Below are 17591 nucleotides of genomic sequence, written 5' to 3'. Positions count from 1 at the left end.
ATTTTATCAGAATTAGTGTTCGATCACATTAGCAATGAGAAAAAAAAACTGATAATCACAAAATAAATCATTTTGGTTGTGCAGATTCTAATCTCCATCAATGACAAATTACGGAAAAATAGCGAAAAGTGACTAAAAAAGGTCCATTACGGAAATTTGAAATCATTCGGTATTATATTTAGAGGGAAATTCTAATGAAGGGCTTACAGTAATTAGCACCTGTATGCATTGTAGACTCTTCAGATGTATAGGGTGGATGGAAATAACTGAAATTTAATGATTACCATTCCAAAAATACTTGATCCTTGTCTCAGACCAAAATGTCTAGCAAAAATATATGAACCTTGTTCATCTGCCAATAAACAATTATTGGGAAGTAACACTGTACAAACTTAATTTAAAATAAAGCTATCCTCAATTGATATTTTTTCTACTATTTCTACCTAGGGACGAAGGGTTTAAACAAGCCATAGTAAGACAATTCTGATTGAGTCAAATTAAAGCATCACGGCTTTTCAGCGTAAACTAAGCCTGCTCTGAATATGCTTAAGAAGGAAAGACCAACAAAGGTCAGGTGATTCCCTTTCTCTCTGATTAGATGATTTTTCTCTTGGGTCCCTTATTCTTGTTGGTCGAGGATTTTCGAAGGTTGCCGTCTCCTAAACAAAAAGCATCATTAATCATTGAGCTGACAAGTTTCAAAACATTGTATGGCAAGCGCTCATTAATGCAAACAACATGAAATCCTTCACAATCTTTCAAAATGGTTGGCTGATTCGAAAAAACGTCAGGAAAAATTGTTTTGTAAAATTAGAAAAATTAGAAGCCCTGCTAAGGTACTTCAGCGTGGTTATTATTTTGATTTGTTTGCGTGTTCGAGAGATTCGAAGAGTCAAATATCAAAATCAAAACCGTTCTCACGCTTGAGTCTCTTAGCAGGGTTCCCAATTTTACCTCAACTCAACGAGTGATGGAGCTTTTTTTAGGAGACTATACATAACGGCAGTCCTTAAAACCCTTGACCGCCTTGACCAATAAGAAAAAGGGACACAAGAGAAAAATCGTCTAATCAGAGAGAAGGGAATCAGCTGACCTTTGCTGATCTTTCTATATTAAGCACTTGTATAATATAAAACATCTGTAGCCTGCTCTCCTCCCATATCTATGGATCTAAGTGCTTCGAATAAGGTCCAGATTCTCCGTAAGGAGCGCCACTGGCAAGGGCTAGGCATAACTGGAATATGAAAACCAAGTTCATACAACATGACTGACGGGCACTAATTGTCACATGGAAATTATGGTTGCAATGAAAGCATTAGTAAATGCTGCCAAATTGTACTTGCAACTGATGATTTTATCTTCCGGTATGACCTAAAATGCTAAACCTTGAACCCTGAAAGTAGGGAAGCAAGCTAAACTTGTCAGAGGTCACGGTTTGAGCTATATGGCTGAACGTGAGAACAAAATCATCAATAGGAATATAACTGCACCATATTGTGCTCTCATTTTTGTTTGTTCTTATGTTAAACATAGTTGATATATGACTTTAGTGCTCTTTAATCATCTGAAATAGGTTCAATCCTCAAATTTCTGTCATACCCAGCCTTTCCCAGTGGCGCTCCTTACGGAGAATCTGGATCCTATTTAGTATGAAATTGCACTTGCTGCCATACTTAGTCTTTATATCCAAATTGATTCATTGTCGTTATTTCCAGGCACTCTGAGTCGCTGATAGCTTATTTAGTTTTTTTTCTTGTATAATTTGATGGGAAATAATGATCGCGAAAACCTGTTGCTCCTTAGTTTGATTTTAAATTTATCAAAAGGGTTCGGAAAAAGATTGTGATTACGTTATAATATTTCGTTTTTCGGTTATGGTTTTCAGACAAAATGAGATACGAAAAAGTAAAAATAATGTAAAAAAAACGTTGAAAAATTTGCGATTCTTTTTTTATCATTTTTGTGGTTTTACGAGACAAAGATTGCTTTTCATAAACTTATAGCTCCTTGGGTTGAGAAATGTCATCTTGCACTGAGGTTAACGAGAAATTCAAACTCAGAGCCGATTCATATCTACTACTTTTAAGTTCAGATTCATATTTTGAAGAACTTTGAAATTTCAATAGAGGGCAAATGGCTACGAATGAATGGTATGTAAAATCAGTATATCTAATGAGTGAGAATCTCCGATCCTATCCCCACCTAGAGAAAAAACTTTAATAAGTTATCTTGCCGACCCCTAGTTATGAATGTTCGCAATTCGATCCATGTAGAACTCGAAAGGGCTCTCAGCAAATTTGGTGCTCTATTGATTACGTTAGAATGCTTATATAAGCAAGTTGTTGAACAAATGTAACTTTGATTAAGTTTGGCTCAACACAGTTTTTTTGTGTCTACGTTTGTTTGTATTAACTCCATTCAAGAGTGCCTAATAGGCCAATGGTTTTCACTATGATAATAGAAATTCTCCAAGTGCAAACGAAGATTACAACCATTGAAGATGATATTTGCCTGGATGTTCTACAAAAAGTTTCTTAACACGTTGTGATTGATCAAAATTTAAGTGTCTCTCAAAACTAAAACATAGTAATGCATTACCAAGCTTTAAGCTTTAAAAATTGCAGATTTACAACCACAATTATTAATATCAAAATATCGAGGCAAGCTTGACAGTCAATTGTTACTGACACTGAATAATCGGTACACAAAAGCAGACACTGCCCCCAATCCAAGATGATTGCCTGACTTCGATGCGGGCTTGCTGTGTTAATAACCACGTAATAATCACATTGAGTCAAATTATCAAATTTAGAATATACTTTCAAGTCTAAATCTAATTGGTATTGATGTGTCTTGATCTCCCACGAAGGAGGACTAAATGGAGGCATTCGCTACACTGCATGTTTCAACTGAACATGACATTTGGTCTATAAACGAGTTTGATTTGACAGACCGGCATGTCCCTTTAAAGTAGAGTTGATTTGGAATTGTTTTTAAACCTTTGTCAGAGCTCATCTTGAAAGCTACTTACGCATTTCGTTTGTATTCTCTAAGAATATTAAAGGAACGCAAATAACCCGACAGAGAAGAAATTGCTTGAACTAACTTGGATTTTCGAGAGCTAAAAAATTATCTCAAAACGCAGGTATGCCTTTTCTGTCACTATAATTGACCCTAAATCCTGGGTTGGGACAAAGATCATGAATGCTTTTGAAAACGTACAGTACTAGATACCTTTCGTACCTTCTCTGAACACTGTACAGTCCCAAGTTGTTTATTCTCTCCCAATACGAGAGCTCTCCAATTCCTGTGATGTTCATAGTGAATCATTTTTGAACCTGATCGACGTTTTGCAAACCTTCTGAACTAAATGCAGCCCAAATGGGTGACGAAGCATAATCAAGATGCGGCTGAATAATCGACTTGTACAGAGAAGGTATCGTGATGCTATTTTTGGAGCAAGGCTAACGTCTGATAAATACCTAAAACATGTTTGAAAAGCTTCTCCTAATTTCAGCTGGCGTTGAAAATCGAACTTTCCATTATTTCGGAGGGAATTTTTTGTTTTGTTTTGTTTATGTTATGGTTTGCTGCTTCTCTCAATTTTATCATCTTTTGTAAAAAGAAACGAACAAAGTCTTGTTTAGTTGTTAATGCTGCTTTTGTGTTTCGAATACTTGAATGTCAAAAAGTAAAGCTTTTAATAGCTAATCAATAATATGATCAAATAAAATTGTGGCATGTGGAAAGAATCAAGCAATTCACTAGAATCAGAAGCCTCAACCATAACAAAATGCGGCTAACGGATTAACTAAAATGAAATTCAACGTTTAAAAAGAACAAAAAATGGGGCCAAAAAACAACTCCCCCTTTTGATTAAAAACACAAGCAACAAATCTGTCATGTGTTCCAAAAGAGACGACGTCATTTGCTGATTATTAACATTTTACTATTGGTCACCAACTCTTGAAAGTTTGCTATTCTTTGTCGTCTTCTTCAAGATTTGGAACTGATTTTTTTGCATTAGTCGGGGGTGATTCTTGTTCATTGGGATATTCTTATATACACTTGCCAAAGGGTTCAACTGGTTCAACCGTATTCAAATTGAATGGCGTGTGGGTCCCAAAGAAGGAATACAGCAATGACGTGAATTTCAAAGAATGGCGACCATACTAAAAAAAAAACGTATTATGCCAATAATTTGTCGCTTATGAAATGTATACTCATATCCGTTGTGGTATGAAGTGTGTTTAGAAATTGACCCTTAATCGTCTAAACATCAAGTCTTTTTCTTAAACCTATCCCATTTACATTATGCGTTTGTAAGTGGAAGTTCCATCTGTAGTTTGATCTCATTATGCCCCGGTCAATCCAAGATGTTATCAAACTTGGCTTTGGTTATTAGTATTGGGAGGTCTGACAAGCTCAATCCCGGATTCCTTACTTGGAAAATAACCTCAGAATCTTGGCCTGAACCTGGGAACTGGTAGTTGATAGGAGAGCTCAGGTGAGGTTGTGCCGACTTAAAGTCCACAGTACAACTTCCAGGGGTAGGAAATAGGGAAACCATGAAATCTGGACCTACCAGCTCTTTTCGTTTCTGCTCCTCCGATTTCTCGTTCCACTTCTTGTGAATGTCGGCCTTGAAGCCTTCGATGAACATGGCTGGATCGTTGGTGTTCAGTAAAGTCATTAAATAGTCAATATATGAGGTAGCCAACCTCAGGGTCTTGATCTTGGACAGTTTCGTGTCACATGGAACATTGGGAATGCAGTCTCGTAAATTGGCGAAGGCGTTGTTGATGGATTGAGTTCTTCGCCGTTCTTTCTTGTTGCTCCCACACTTTCGCTTTTCGGGGACGGGGAATAGATGGTTCTTGTGGTCCAGATCGCCTCCGAATCGAGGCCCACAATCGGGGCTCTGACAAGTCATTTCTCTAGTGTAGCCTGGATATTGAGGACTGGGATGATGATGGTATGGTGCGTCTGATGATGGGTACATGCTCTGATGAGGTGAGATGGATGTGGTTACTGCCCCAATGGGCTTCCAGGGATCCTCGATTTCCATTGGTGCGATCCCAGGTGGACCGTAGTAACAATTTGGGTAACCCATTGGGTTGCCACGTGAGTAGTCATCGTGGTAGCCATTGCCATTCACTACACTCTCATCTTTTATCAGATGAGCGGAACTAAACCTAACGTGATCCGCCATGACGGACCCAAATCTTGAACTGCCTCCAGTTTCAAAGATCATTTTCGATATTCCCCGTCGACGTTCGCCTATTCGACCGACAGGTTCGTGAGTTGTTCTCCAACCGATGTTTGACGAGCAAAACACAGTTTAGGTAAGACAAGTAGACCGAGTCAAAAGGAGGAGCTCCGATTCAAAGAGGGCGGAGTTGTTCATTTTCGCCCACTCAAAGCTATTCTCCGCAAACTTTCCTTTGTTTGACAGTGCTGGGAGAAGATTCTTTTGAGACAGCATGGTACAAATGTGAACGGCACCATCCTCGATCTTGACGGAGATGTGCGACGGCATTTATTCGCTTTTATTGCTGAGAAAAATATTTTTTCTTATGATAATTACAAAAAGTGACAACTTGATTTTTGAGAATAAATGTGACGAAGTTTTAGAATTGAAGGCCAGAAATAAAATTCCCTCTCAATAATTACATGATAAATGTGAAAATTTGGTATTGAAACTTCAAAAAAGCTTTTAGATAGGGAGATGGTTGTAGCGCAGTTGTTAAACGAGCGACCGAGTTAAACTCGGGTTCATGAGTTCGATCCCAGGTCTCTCCCCCCCTTTTCTAGTGGAACATCGCCTCGAATGGCGTTCCTTGAACCCAGAATGGGACAAGACTCAATCATGCTGCGTTGTATATATTGTAATATTGTAAAACGATAACTGATCCAATGAGACATTCTCGCAATAAAGACTTTTTTTTATTTGGCAGAAACGTTTGATGATCAAAGTTTGACCCTGATAACTTTCCTCAAAAAAATATGCCCTCATGCTCTACTATAAAGGCTGTTTTAGTTGGGATGTGGACAAAATAGCTTGCATCTATTTTTGTCCATTTGGTGACTCCTTGACCAATTACCTCCAATCTGACGTTTGTTATGGCAAATTGTTCCTTGAAGTAGCTTTTCAATTCAAATGAATTTTGAAATGAAATTTGTGCCAATTATTCTACGTGAGACTTGAGGAGCAAACCTCAGTTCCAACAGACGGCAAACTTCCTGCCAACCCCAAATGAATGTGTGTCTTTAAAGAAAAAAGCTTACTTTTCCATGTATTAAAATAAACTCAGGATATGATGACATGAATCACAATTCTCCAGCTCGCAATATTAATTTCGAGAGCATTTCGATTTTCTTCTTCTTCTAAACTGTGGAGTTCATGTTTCGGAGGAAAACCGAATAAAAAGAGCGAAATAACAATTATGTGGCTGGGAGGTCGAGTGGAGCATCGTTGATCATAAGAGATCTTAACCCCAAGGGGCCAGTTTGGGTGTCCAAGGTCATCTGTTGCGGTAATGAGAGTCTTCCTGGGCAAAATGAACCCCCGATACTCATTCACATCAATCCCCAACAGACCCCGTTCAAACTTTCAAAGATCATTACACCCGAGAGCCGCCAGGAATGAGGACCACCAAAAGAAGCCACAGATATTTCCTGAATACAAAGCCAACTTAATCTTTCGACTAATATGATGAGAGATCGCTTCCGAGGCGAGTTTTGAGTTTGAATTAGCACTCACGCTTATTTTCATTCATTCGCCTTTGTCTGTATGCCGCATTTGCTTTCCAATGCTGTACTAGAAATATGACCTGATTCCACTCGTAGGAAATGTTATTATACCATCCTTTACGTACCACGAAAGAGCCTGCGATAGACTGAAGAGAGTGATCTGAATCCATTCTTGTCAATCAACATCTCCAGTGCACTGTTCCCATCCTCGTCACAATCATCCCCTTGGCTCAAAAGTGTTTCAATTTTACTAGTGAACCAATCTCTCTTGAGAGAGGCCATCTGTTTCTGGAGCTGATGCTTTTGCCTCGATTGCTCTTGGATCTGTTGCTCTCAACTCTAACTTAGTGCTCACTTCATACAGTACCGCTCATTGTAGTGAGTTTGCGTCTGTTCCGAGCAATGTTTTTAGAAAGAGCCGCCCATCATGGCCCATGATCATTATCCAATCTTCATTGCATGATAGCATTGGAAAAAAAGATAAGGTCCAATTATTTCCAATCATTTTAAGGAACATCTTATTTCAAGTGACCGAAGCATTCTTGTTCCACAAGTCCTCTAAACTATTACATATTTCAGAATAAAAAAAGCGACTTCGCCACCTCATCGGCAAAGAAGGAGAAAGGACAGAGCGCCTGTTGGAGTGGAACCCTCCCCATCAAACCATGAGGAGATAAGATCACTGACAGAGATAACGACACCATCAAGATACAATTATGGTTGGTTTCGGGAACAGATGGAGCTGGAACTCTCACCATTAGGTGTCGGGCCATTGGTGAGTGTCTCAAGTTGTTGTGGTGGTTAGGGTTATTACGGGTGCACAACTCTTCCCAGTTGGTTAACTAGATAGACCGTCCATTCGCATGTGTTTCGTAGCTTATGTGCTTGAATTGCATCCCTGCTCCTCATTGAGACAAAGAGATGGATGTTCCAGTTGCTTCCCCATAATAATTTCGTGCGTCAAGTGAGAGACGCTCAACATATCAATTACCCAGCCCTCTTTTTCATCCCCAAAGACGTTTCTTTAGATAAATATCTTGTCATCGTTCATCCATTGCGTTTTGAGACACCCTGGGAAAACGAGATCATTTAGAGGAAGGAAACAAAGTCTCCGAAGTGTTTATTGGAACTCACTGCCTCCATCCCATCCCAAAGAGAGCTCGGCAGGCAGTCTCCGTTTCGACTTCCAATTTCTTCATCATGCCACCAAGCCAGGCTGGGCAATACGGGCACAGAGTGTCAAATTCCATTCGCATAAACGACTACAAAAAACCTAATTGTGAACTATATACAGTTTTGACAAGCCGGTTCCTCGTTGAGTTCCTAGTTATTAATGACGGCTGATTCCCTGCATTCATTAATCATCCAGAAATCAGAAATGATTCTACGGTCAAAGGAACGAGATATTGATAGAGCAACGGGTATTGTGTCCAACACGAAGAGCAATTTCAGTGCCTTAAAAGTAGCGTGGACGTGTTGGCTGAAGTTTCGATTGAGCATCCATTACGGGTGGAAGTAGCAAGTTATTGAAAATGGAAGTCCACCCGACACCACAGTTTATATTTTGAGTAAAAGTGGCGCGTTCTCTTGGAGCGAGATCCCGTTCCAACAATCCAAGCCACACCAGATCTCACGCCAATGATCCATGTGCCTCACTGTCTCTCCCTTTCTCCCTTTCTCGTTCGAATCAACAAATTCCAGGCACATCTCATCATTCACTCACCTTTGTGTTTACACTTGTAATCCCCGTTGGTGGCCCGTCTATGAGCATGGCTAGGAATCTAGTTTTGCGCTTGGTAGATACTGGCGTAAAAGAGGGTATTTATAGAAAGCCATGATTGCACGTGCAACTGTTTTGGGGTTGGCTTTTTGTTGAGCGAGGTCAATTTGGGGAAGCCAAGCTTGCCGCACTGGCTCATCTGAAGTTTTTTCGCTTGTCGACATTATTGGAGCGGCGGTGAAGTTTCTTAGACTGAGTGTGACTTGGTAGTGGTAATGGCGATGGTGGTGACCCAGAGTCTCTATTCTTTGGTTGAGAAGAACATCGTGAGCGGCTATGGACCTCAATCGAATTGGTCTGAACGAAATTGTAATGATAGAAAAATATTCATTCCTCTATTTGTTGGAAATATAGTGATTTGACGATTCTTGCTCTTAGTTTTGGGTAAGCAATACTTAAGACATCTTTTTTGACTATGCCATGAGATGTAGTTTTTAGCGCTTATTGCGGAGTTTAGATTTATTTTAATAGTTAATAGCAAACCCATTTAAATTGTCGTTTTCCTACTATCTATGGTGGTGCCACAAAGGCAAAGAGGCGAAACGTCCAGAAAAAGTAACGTTGTCTCAAAGGAGTCTGAACGTGGCGAAGACGAGCGAGTTGAAGAAGATGAACTTGGGTAATAAGTGCTTTGGGGACACTTCCGTTGTCGATGAACAAAGACACCCGGACTCCAGAGCACTCTGTAGTTATCGATAGAAAAACAAACACGTCATTTCGTAAATATATACATTACGAACGGAGAAAAAGGAGTACTGTCTATGGACACTCGCTAATACCAATGGAGACAGTCCCCAAAAGAAGAACGAATGAGTTTCTCAACCATGCAACTCACAATACCTGTTTGCATAAGACCACCAAAGACGACCAGGAGACATTAGACAGTGCTCTACGTAGTGGATTTTTGGCCTATTTCGTAGGCCAAATTGCTTAGATCCAAAAGCCTCACTTTGAATATATCGTGATTTGCCAGAAACAGAGAGGCGGATCGGCTGCACACCTTAATTGAGGTGATTTCATATTCGTTAAACCGCTCGGTGACATTCAGTCCTCAATTTATGCGCACGCATTCCCCGAACCCTTTGAGAGGAGCAAATCCTCCTCCTCCTCGTCCTCCTTCACCTCTCCCACCGTAATTTATTCCCTTCCAAATTGGCTTAATCACACATGCAACAGGGGAACTCCATCACGTCAAAAGTGATCGCCCAGCATCAACGACGAACCTACGTGCGTAGGTACGTACAATCGCTCACTGGAGCTTAAAGCGCACGATTCCCTCTTTCCATCAGAGGATTCCGTACCTACGTACATACAGTCGTACAATCGACTGCATACTCTGAACTTGGGTAGATCTGAAAAGCTACATCTGTGTTGTGTCTTCTGGTAAAAAAGTGACAGTGCCGGCGGTACAACGAGCAAGATGGAAAAGAGCGAAGAGCTGTCCAGGTCTCGGTCGGTACTCCGTGATGATGCGCCAGCTCTACCGGTGATTGGACGGAGGGAGTGACTGTCAAGTTCACAGAGAAACTGAAAAAATGTCTTTAGAGCACCCACCTCAAACCCTCTGAGCTCCGGCCCTTCCGGTGTTAATTTAACTGATAATTGAATCCTACGAGATACTCCAAGCTGTCTTCTTCAACCCAACCTACCGCCAACCGCCAAGGTTCACGGATCTCTCCCGACGTTGGAGAGGACGGACTCGATAGACCCGGGACAGACAAGAAAATAACGAGATCGGTGCAAGGAAGTCATAATTCTACATAATCAACAGTTCTGGAAAAGACACAAGGAAATTGATCTCACCTGGGTTCGAGAAATACATACAGTGAGGACCAATGCTGAGAGAGGAAACACCACAGTCATCACCACCTTTCGCTGCATTGTTCAGTAATACGCCTCCGCATCTTTTTTAAATCGAATGGTCCGCGACATTAGGGAACGACCGGCATTTGGCAAATGGGATGTTGTCTCTACGTACGTTTACATTTCAATTATAACGAGGCAAATTTGAAAAAGAATTCCTAATCTGAAAATAATTTCTTTCACACTGCAACTTAAGGAAACGTTAACGGTGTGGATAGGACAAGTCTAATTGCAACACGTTTTATTCACAGGGTAAGCAAATACCTAAATCTATATTGTTTGCCCCGTAGTTTCGATTTCGGACCAAACAAGCACTTCTTTTGACTAGTCTCAATCGCAAGACAAAGTGAAATCTTGTGGTCTATTGCGTTTCGGTCGATCCCTACTTTTTTGTTTTCATCAGACAATGTAGGCGTTGGAGGGCGGGGAGTCTGTTACCCTCGTAGAACAATTGAAATGTCATTTGGCAGGAATGCCAATTGGTCGTCGTCGATTCATTCATAGCTTCTGATCGATCACCGGATCAAAGTTCAAAATGTGGATGTACACCGGGCTGAAACGAACCGCCTCCAATTACGGGAATTCGCTACTTTTTCCATCCCCCAATGACGCCATGATGTTTTGAGTTCTAAAATGACGACTCACAACGCTATTGAATGCTGGACGTTTTGAAGTAACATACTCACGATGGCAATTAAGGCTTCCGTTCTTTGCCACGTCGTCCTCATGAATACGCCTTTTTTATGCCAGTCATTCTTTGTTTACCAAAGAACTTTTCACTTTCCATCGTGACGCATGGAGTTAGTTGGTCAAGTTTGAATCCTTGAGAAGGTTGTGCCGTTCATAACAAGAAGAAAATAACCTGCCAGGGAATACCTAGAACATGGCTTGTGAAGTAATTGCTGCCCAGAATGTATTTGCCTTACAATTTTTGCCTCATCGAGTGGATTCGGCTCAAAGACAATTCTTCGAAACTCGTCGCAAATCCAACTTTGATTTGCTGAACGTCATCTTCGGTATCGGTTTAGGGACTCTGCTACAAAATTATGGCCGGGTAAGATAATCTTGCACCTCCTTCGGATTTCCTCATTCTACAATTGATCGCATCAGTTTCTCTTAAGCGAGACAATCAGACCCTCTGGGGACAAAACGAAGTCATGTTTGGAAATAGCTTTCTTTTAAATGGACTTGATGTCTTCTTGAGATTGGAGTCTTGACCCCGTCACCTTTGTGAAGGACTACTGATATTCTTGACCACCTCCTCTGGTTAAGTCCGGATCGCTATTCCTACTTAACGAGAGTTCATTGAGTGTAAAGCCTCCATCCAAGCACAACGATCCACCCAAGGGACAAGTCGTCCATTATCGCACGGACGAAACTCTTTCCTCGATCGGGTGAGACCCCAGTCGATTATGCTACGAGAGCACTTTGGCCAACGAGCTACTGCTCTGTTTAACTTGGCCGTGTCACGAGCCGTGAAACGGTGCCATTAGTTACAAATTCCAAAAACTCTGGCCCAAAGGATTGACATGTTTGAAAACAACTTAGAATATGGCCTTGGAGTTGGCGTTACATCGACAAACTTGAGGCACGCAGAACGGTTGGCTGAACTTTTTTGTGTCTCGTTTCAGAATTTGAATGCGGATGTGCTTTCTACAGCTGACCTGTTTGAGAGTGTGGGATCTAATTTGGTATCGGTCTCGTTTGCCATTCCCCGGGTGGCCCGAGTGAGACCCGTGAGGCCGGATTGTGATTTGGGCAATCGTCGGATTTTTCAGGCCAAAAGGGATCTGAGGTTCCAAATTGAGGAGGCCTGCCAATGTCCGGAGACGCGGTTGGACACATTTCGGAAACTCAAATCCTTACACGAGTAGGAATTAGAGGATAAAAAGGTTGTGTTGAAGTATCTCATTCTCATAATCTTTCTTCAGACTTCAAATTTCGGCCCAATGTTCAGGACAAGAATCAACATTGGAACAGAAGCTGCTCACGGAAACCATTGGATTGGCTCAAAAATCTCTTTTACGCCAATAAGAGATGATCAATGATTTGAAATGAAATGGGAAAAAGACGATTGCTTTCGATATGAATAGTACGACCATGTCAGAGATGAATTGGTTTTTGTAAATATCTTTTTGCTTTGGTTTATGCTACTTCTTTAGGTTTGGAAACTTCATAACAAAATGTCCATGTCAACGTCATTCAAGATCTTTGAAATCGCTGCAAATACACTTCTTGATAGTTTAATTGGGTTCGTTCTGATTTTTTCTTTACTACTTTCCAAATTAACGGCGAAATCCCTCGTAGCCGGGAAGACCTCAACTTGTTTTCAGGTTCTTTAGAAAACTGAGTGACTATTGTCTATAATGGGTGAATTTTTTTATCCACGGAAGGTGCTTGTTACGAGTCGATCCCAGACACCTACATACAGGGTTGTCCCAAGTTAGTTCCATGCTAAACGGAAAATTGTTATGCACCCCTTACGCGATTGTATCTCTGTTGATATTTGGGAGCAAATTATTTTACTGGAACATTTCAGACAAGGTTTCATACAAATAGATGTATTCGTTAATTCAGGAACTTTCGTTCTCATTCAAAGAATTTTGTTAAACCCTATGTAAGTAAGCCTTACTATCGGAAAACGTCCGTTCTCTTGTAGATTGCTTTAGGAAGAAAAGGAGATAAACCTTAGATTACACAGCAAACTTTTTGTTACATTTTTTTCTTTAACAAACCCCCAGAATAGCACCTAAATAAATTAATTTCATTGTAAAATGATCCATAACTTCATATTAATCACATGAATCAGAAACTGCTAAATGTATATAGAACAATATAAAACTGGTGAAAATCAAATGAAGCCGTCTAATACCCATGCATTTTCTTCTTGCAATTTCAAGGTGTGGGCCAGTCCAGCCAGGCCTGATTAACTTATGTGAAAGAGGACCAACCCATTTTGTAGCCAGGATGATCTTTTGATCTGACCAAAAATTCGTCTTTTTGACTAGATTTCCCCTGTGGATGGAAGGTTCAAATTTATAACCATGGTTATTCCAGTATCCCTGTGGCTTTTTCTTTGGTGGCTATGATGGAGCAGTCGTTCATCATGTATGATTTTTTCAAAAGTTCTTGAACCAACGTGAATATTAGTTTGACACCCAGCAAAGCATTGACATGGACTTCATTTCTTATTGCCCACTCTGCTCAGACATGCAATTAATGACCTGCTTTGAATGCATTTTCAATATCTTGTAAGTGAAGTCAATGTTGCTTAGTGATGGAGACTCTTCATTTTTCAATTCATGTCGGCTCTAAATCACATCTCATTTTTGAATTAGGGAGGAAAAATTCGAGATCAGCCTCTGGGCCTGACCATGACATTGGCGATCTAGTTCAAGTCCTATCTTTTAGCGGGCCACTGGTTTGTGTTTGATTCTTAGCGCTAATACCACAGATCATAATGACTAGATGTCGCATTGGCCCGACCTAAGTGCAGAGGAAAATGGATTTTGTGTCAACATCTGTTTCCACCAAAAAAGAGGAGGGTGACTGCCCAATCACTACTAACGGCCTACAATTACTGGGTCTTCAACGAACGCAATCAGTAACAAACTCACTCAAAATCCGGCCACGCTGGCCAATGAAAAAGTATGAGTCATTGTTCACCAAAATTTATATACCAGCTGATGAAGACAAGTTTTCGCATTTTTCCGCGCGCTGTGTGAGGTCTAGCATTGGTAATCATAAACGATAAACGTTATTCTCCACCGATTAGTTGGCGATGCTCATTTTTTAATTTGTGGCCCAATGTTAAAAAGTTTAGATAAAGATTTTAAGGGTAATTAATATCGTATTAGGTTAGGTTAGGTTTAATTAGGTCAGGTTAAGATTAAGAAAAGTAGCACCGCCAACTAACCGGTGGAGAATAACGGTTACCATCATAAACTTGAGTTACCAGGTTTTTTCTGCGCCAACGAGGTTGCGTGGATGAGGTTGTGTGACTGTAGAAGAAGACGTCCAACGCTGTTTGTAGGAAGCCCCTTTTATTAGTGATTGCTGGTGTTGAAAATGAAAATAAAAAGGAATGATTATGCTTATAAAGTGAATGAACAAATAGGTCTTCCTTCATAAGGGGGTCGGTTTATCAATACACTTTGAAAGACTTTATTTCAACATCAAAATCATAAATAAACAGAAACTGTTCTACATCCAATTCACTAATATGAATATAGTAATAATATAATATAGATAAATGCTTTTCCAATACACTTTGATGTGCTTGATGCCGGCACTGTTAATGGTATTAACGATGTTTTGGGAATAATCTAATGCAAATATTCAACCAGTACCCCAGTGCATGACATTTTAGTTAGCACTTGCAAAGCTAAAGAAAAAGTGTATTGAAAATATGCCAAACTGAAGTATTGTAGTTTTCACATAATATTGGGTTAAAAATGAATAGATTATTCAAATCATTTATTTGTCACTTGGGTTGAAGGCAATGAGTGGGACATTACGCTCCATAGTGCCCTCCCATTTGGACGAGTTTGAGTTTATATGGAGGGTGATCAAAGACAAAGATTGAGCCCAAGCAATCAACAATTTATTCATTAGGACCTCTTTAGTAGTGAAATAAAGTATTTCAAAAGGTATGAAAGCAACCTGTTGTGAAGGAAAACCAGTGTTTTGTGTTCTGATTACAAAAAAGGAATGTCAAAAGGTATTGGCAAACCCTCTAACAAAGAGAAACCTATTTGTTCAATCCATTTGTAAACAAAAATCGTTCTTTTGTGTTTTGATTATGGTCACTGGCAATCATTAGATCTTTTTACTAATCTTTTATTATATTGGAATGTACATCTTCCACAGTCACACAGCCTCATCTACCCAACCTTGCTGGCTCAGAAAAACCTGTTAACTCAAGTTTATGGTTACCTTAGTCATTATACGGTCTGTGGATGCCAGTGTTATGGAGTACTCCATTGATACATTTGAAAGCATATGTAGCATGGCATGGTGTGAGAAACCTGTTAACTCAAGTTTATGATTACCCTAGTCATTAAATGGTCTGTGGATGCCAGTGTTATGGAGGACTCCATTGATACATTTGAAAGCATATGTAGCATGGCATGGCGTTCATGCCTTGGCAACTTTGGAAGCGTAGATGGACAAAATGTATCTAAGTAGGATTATTTTGACATAATGTTCTTGAGCAGGGGGGGGGTAATTTTGGAATCAGCTTGACTTTTGGACAGCAAGTGGACAAAAGGTGACAAAAGTGGGCACAATATGTTCAAAAGTGAGTACAATTGGGGAGTACATTTTCTGAAAGATTTTTTGTTTTTTGAAAGTTTTGTATTTTTGGACACTTTTGGACAGGGGAGGACAAAAGTTTCAAAAAAATGCCCACCCTGTCCTGTGTCCTGTTAGGTATACAGGGTGTAAAGAAATTAAGGGCCTCCATGGCTGTTCTTCATAACATTTCTCCCTCCTCAAAGATTTTTTTGACATTAAACCACAAGCATTTATTAAGAGGAACTGTTAAGTACCCAGTGACATATTGCAAATGGTCTAACGATAACCTGGAGGCGATGGGTAACCCTCTGATAAAGTGCCGTCAAAACAATGTCTGAAAATTCAAGTGAGCGCAGTCTGAAGGTCAGAACCAAGGCTAAAGGCATCCTGAAGGCCGGTAAAGACAAAGGAACGATGGTGAGCCTTTCAGTGTTCATCCTCAAACCATTGGAAAGTCGAGACCCTCATGGAAATGCCATAAATCCTTTTTGAACAGACCGGACCGCTGGCCGAAATCTGGATTTTCAAGACTCAATCTTTTAGGTGGCCAAACATCAGAAGGTTACCAATCTCCTTTGGAGTAAAATAGGATCATTCGTGGTATGGCGTTAGGTTTTCCAATAATCCTTTTTAATGAAAACTGGAGATTCAATCTGATCAAATCATTATTTGAGTTAGAGGGTAGGATTTTCAGAAGCGACAAAGAGCGGCCCTTAATTTCTTTCCACCCTGTAAGGCTCATCAACTATTGTAGACGTGGACTCCAAATCAATGAAGAGTATGCAAAATGGGGTAGACATGGACGTCAGTACCCTGATCACGTAACTAAATGTGTTCAAAGCCGATCTCCATCGCTCACACAAGGCAGCCGCGGGGGAGGCAAAAAAATCCCAGAAATCTCGTGAGTGTCGCTTCTCTGACTAGCCCTCTACCCTGGACCATGGACGAACTCCTTGCCTAGACATATTTGACGCCGCTAAATGTACCCAAATAGTATAACGGAAAATTTAGAAACCATTGAGCTCAAGCTCCCAACCAGAAATTGAAAAACTCCTAGTAAGGCTATCCAAGCCAGGCAGATTCACTCGCCATAGCCTGTCAAAATTGCATGGAGGAACATTACAAGTTTTGGCTGTTGCTGGAAGAATAAGAATTTAATTGGTAGAATACGAGTCAAACCCAGTTTTTTTTTCTATGGTTCAAGTTTGCAGTTGCCCAAGTTTAGTTTGAGCTAAATGGGTGATACAAAAGGGACAGATAAAGACATTTGACTTGGGCAAATAAAAATTACGAGTGATACAAATTCGTGGAAAATTCCCTAATAGATTTGATGTCAGTGGTTGCCAGAAACATCTAAGCCCTACAGAGCAAAAAAGAGCCAGTTGCACGATCCTTGAATTCCCATGTCAACCATCTTGAATTATAAACAATTGGATGCATGAAAACTGAAGCATAATGGCTGGAAATGATCAGTAGTAGCCTATTAAAAAGGATGGAGGGTGAAAACCAATCCAATGTAAGGCCAATTCATCGTTTTAGCCCTGTTTCTTAATAAGATCAAAGCCTACCACGGTATACGACGACAATTGGATAGACCGCGAGTTAAATTGCGACCTCCATGGGTTGTACCATGGATTGCTTGATTGTAACCATTGATGATATCTTCATTGTCTTTAAGAAAAGCCCAGTCAGCCAACTGAGCCCGTGGGATACCTTCAAGGGCAACATCAAGGTCTTTGACGCAAGAGAACAGTTCAATGTTAGGCCCATAAGCAGGGTGGGCAATTTTGAGAATTAGCGTGACTTTTGGACACCAAGTGGACAAAAGTGTCCAAAAGTGTCCAAAAGTGGACAAAAGTGGACAAAAGTGAACAAAAGTGGGCAGAATGTGTCCAAAATT

At 40.3% G+C, this 17591-nt stretch overlaps 2 protein-coding genes across 5 annotated transcripts in view; one reads left to right on the top strand and one right to left on the bottom strand.

Annotated features, from left to right (window-relative positions):
• LOC131877620 (heart- and neural crest derivatives-expressed protein 2-like) overlaps positions 1-5270 on the bottom strand; it is a 5793-nt gene extending 523 nt beyond the window's left edge. Inside the window, exon 1 of the mRNA XM_059223349.1 lies at positions 4586-5270. Coding sequence (XP_059079332.1) covers positions 4586-5254 — 669 coding nt within the window. The 5' untranslated portion in view covers positions 5255-5270. The remainder of the gene's footprint in view (positions 1-4585) is intronic.
• Positions 5271-7426: 2156 nt separating this feature from the next.
• On the top strand, positions 7427-12643 carry LOC131877737 (uncharacterized). 4 transcript variants are annotated; one of them, XM_059223505.1, is made up of 3 exons: positions 7427-7528; positions 12028-12266; positions 12328-12643. In XM_059223505.1, exons 1-3 carry the CDS (start codon positions 7490-7492, stop codon positions 12428-12430), a joined length of 381 nt encoding a protein of 126 aa, XP_059079488.1. In that variant the 5' UTR covers positions 7427-7489; the 3' UTR covers positions 12431-12643. The 4 variants fall into 4 exon arrangements, 2 of the variants coding, with proteins under 2 accessions (XP_059079488.1, XP_059079487.1); XR_009372909.1 differs by lacking the exon at positions 7427-7528 and adding an exon at positions 10551-10648; XM_059223504.1 differs by lacking the exon at positions 7427-7528 and adding an exon at positions 10833-11450.
• Positions 12644-17591: the final 4948 nt, after the last annotated feature.

The sequence above is a fragment of the Tigriopus californicus genome, chromosome 3 (genome assembly GCF_007210705.1).
Source record: "Tigriopus californicus strain San Diego chromosome 3, Tcal_SD_v2.1, whole genome shotgun sequence".
Taxonomy (NCBI): Eukaryota; Metazoa; Arthropoda; class Copepoda; order Harpacticoida; family Harpacticidae; genus Tigriopus; species Tigriopus californicus.
Note: the sequence above shows the minus strand (reverse complement) of the source record. Positions and strands in the feature narration are given on the sequence as shown.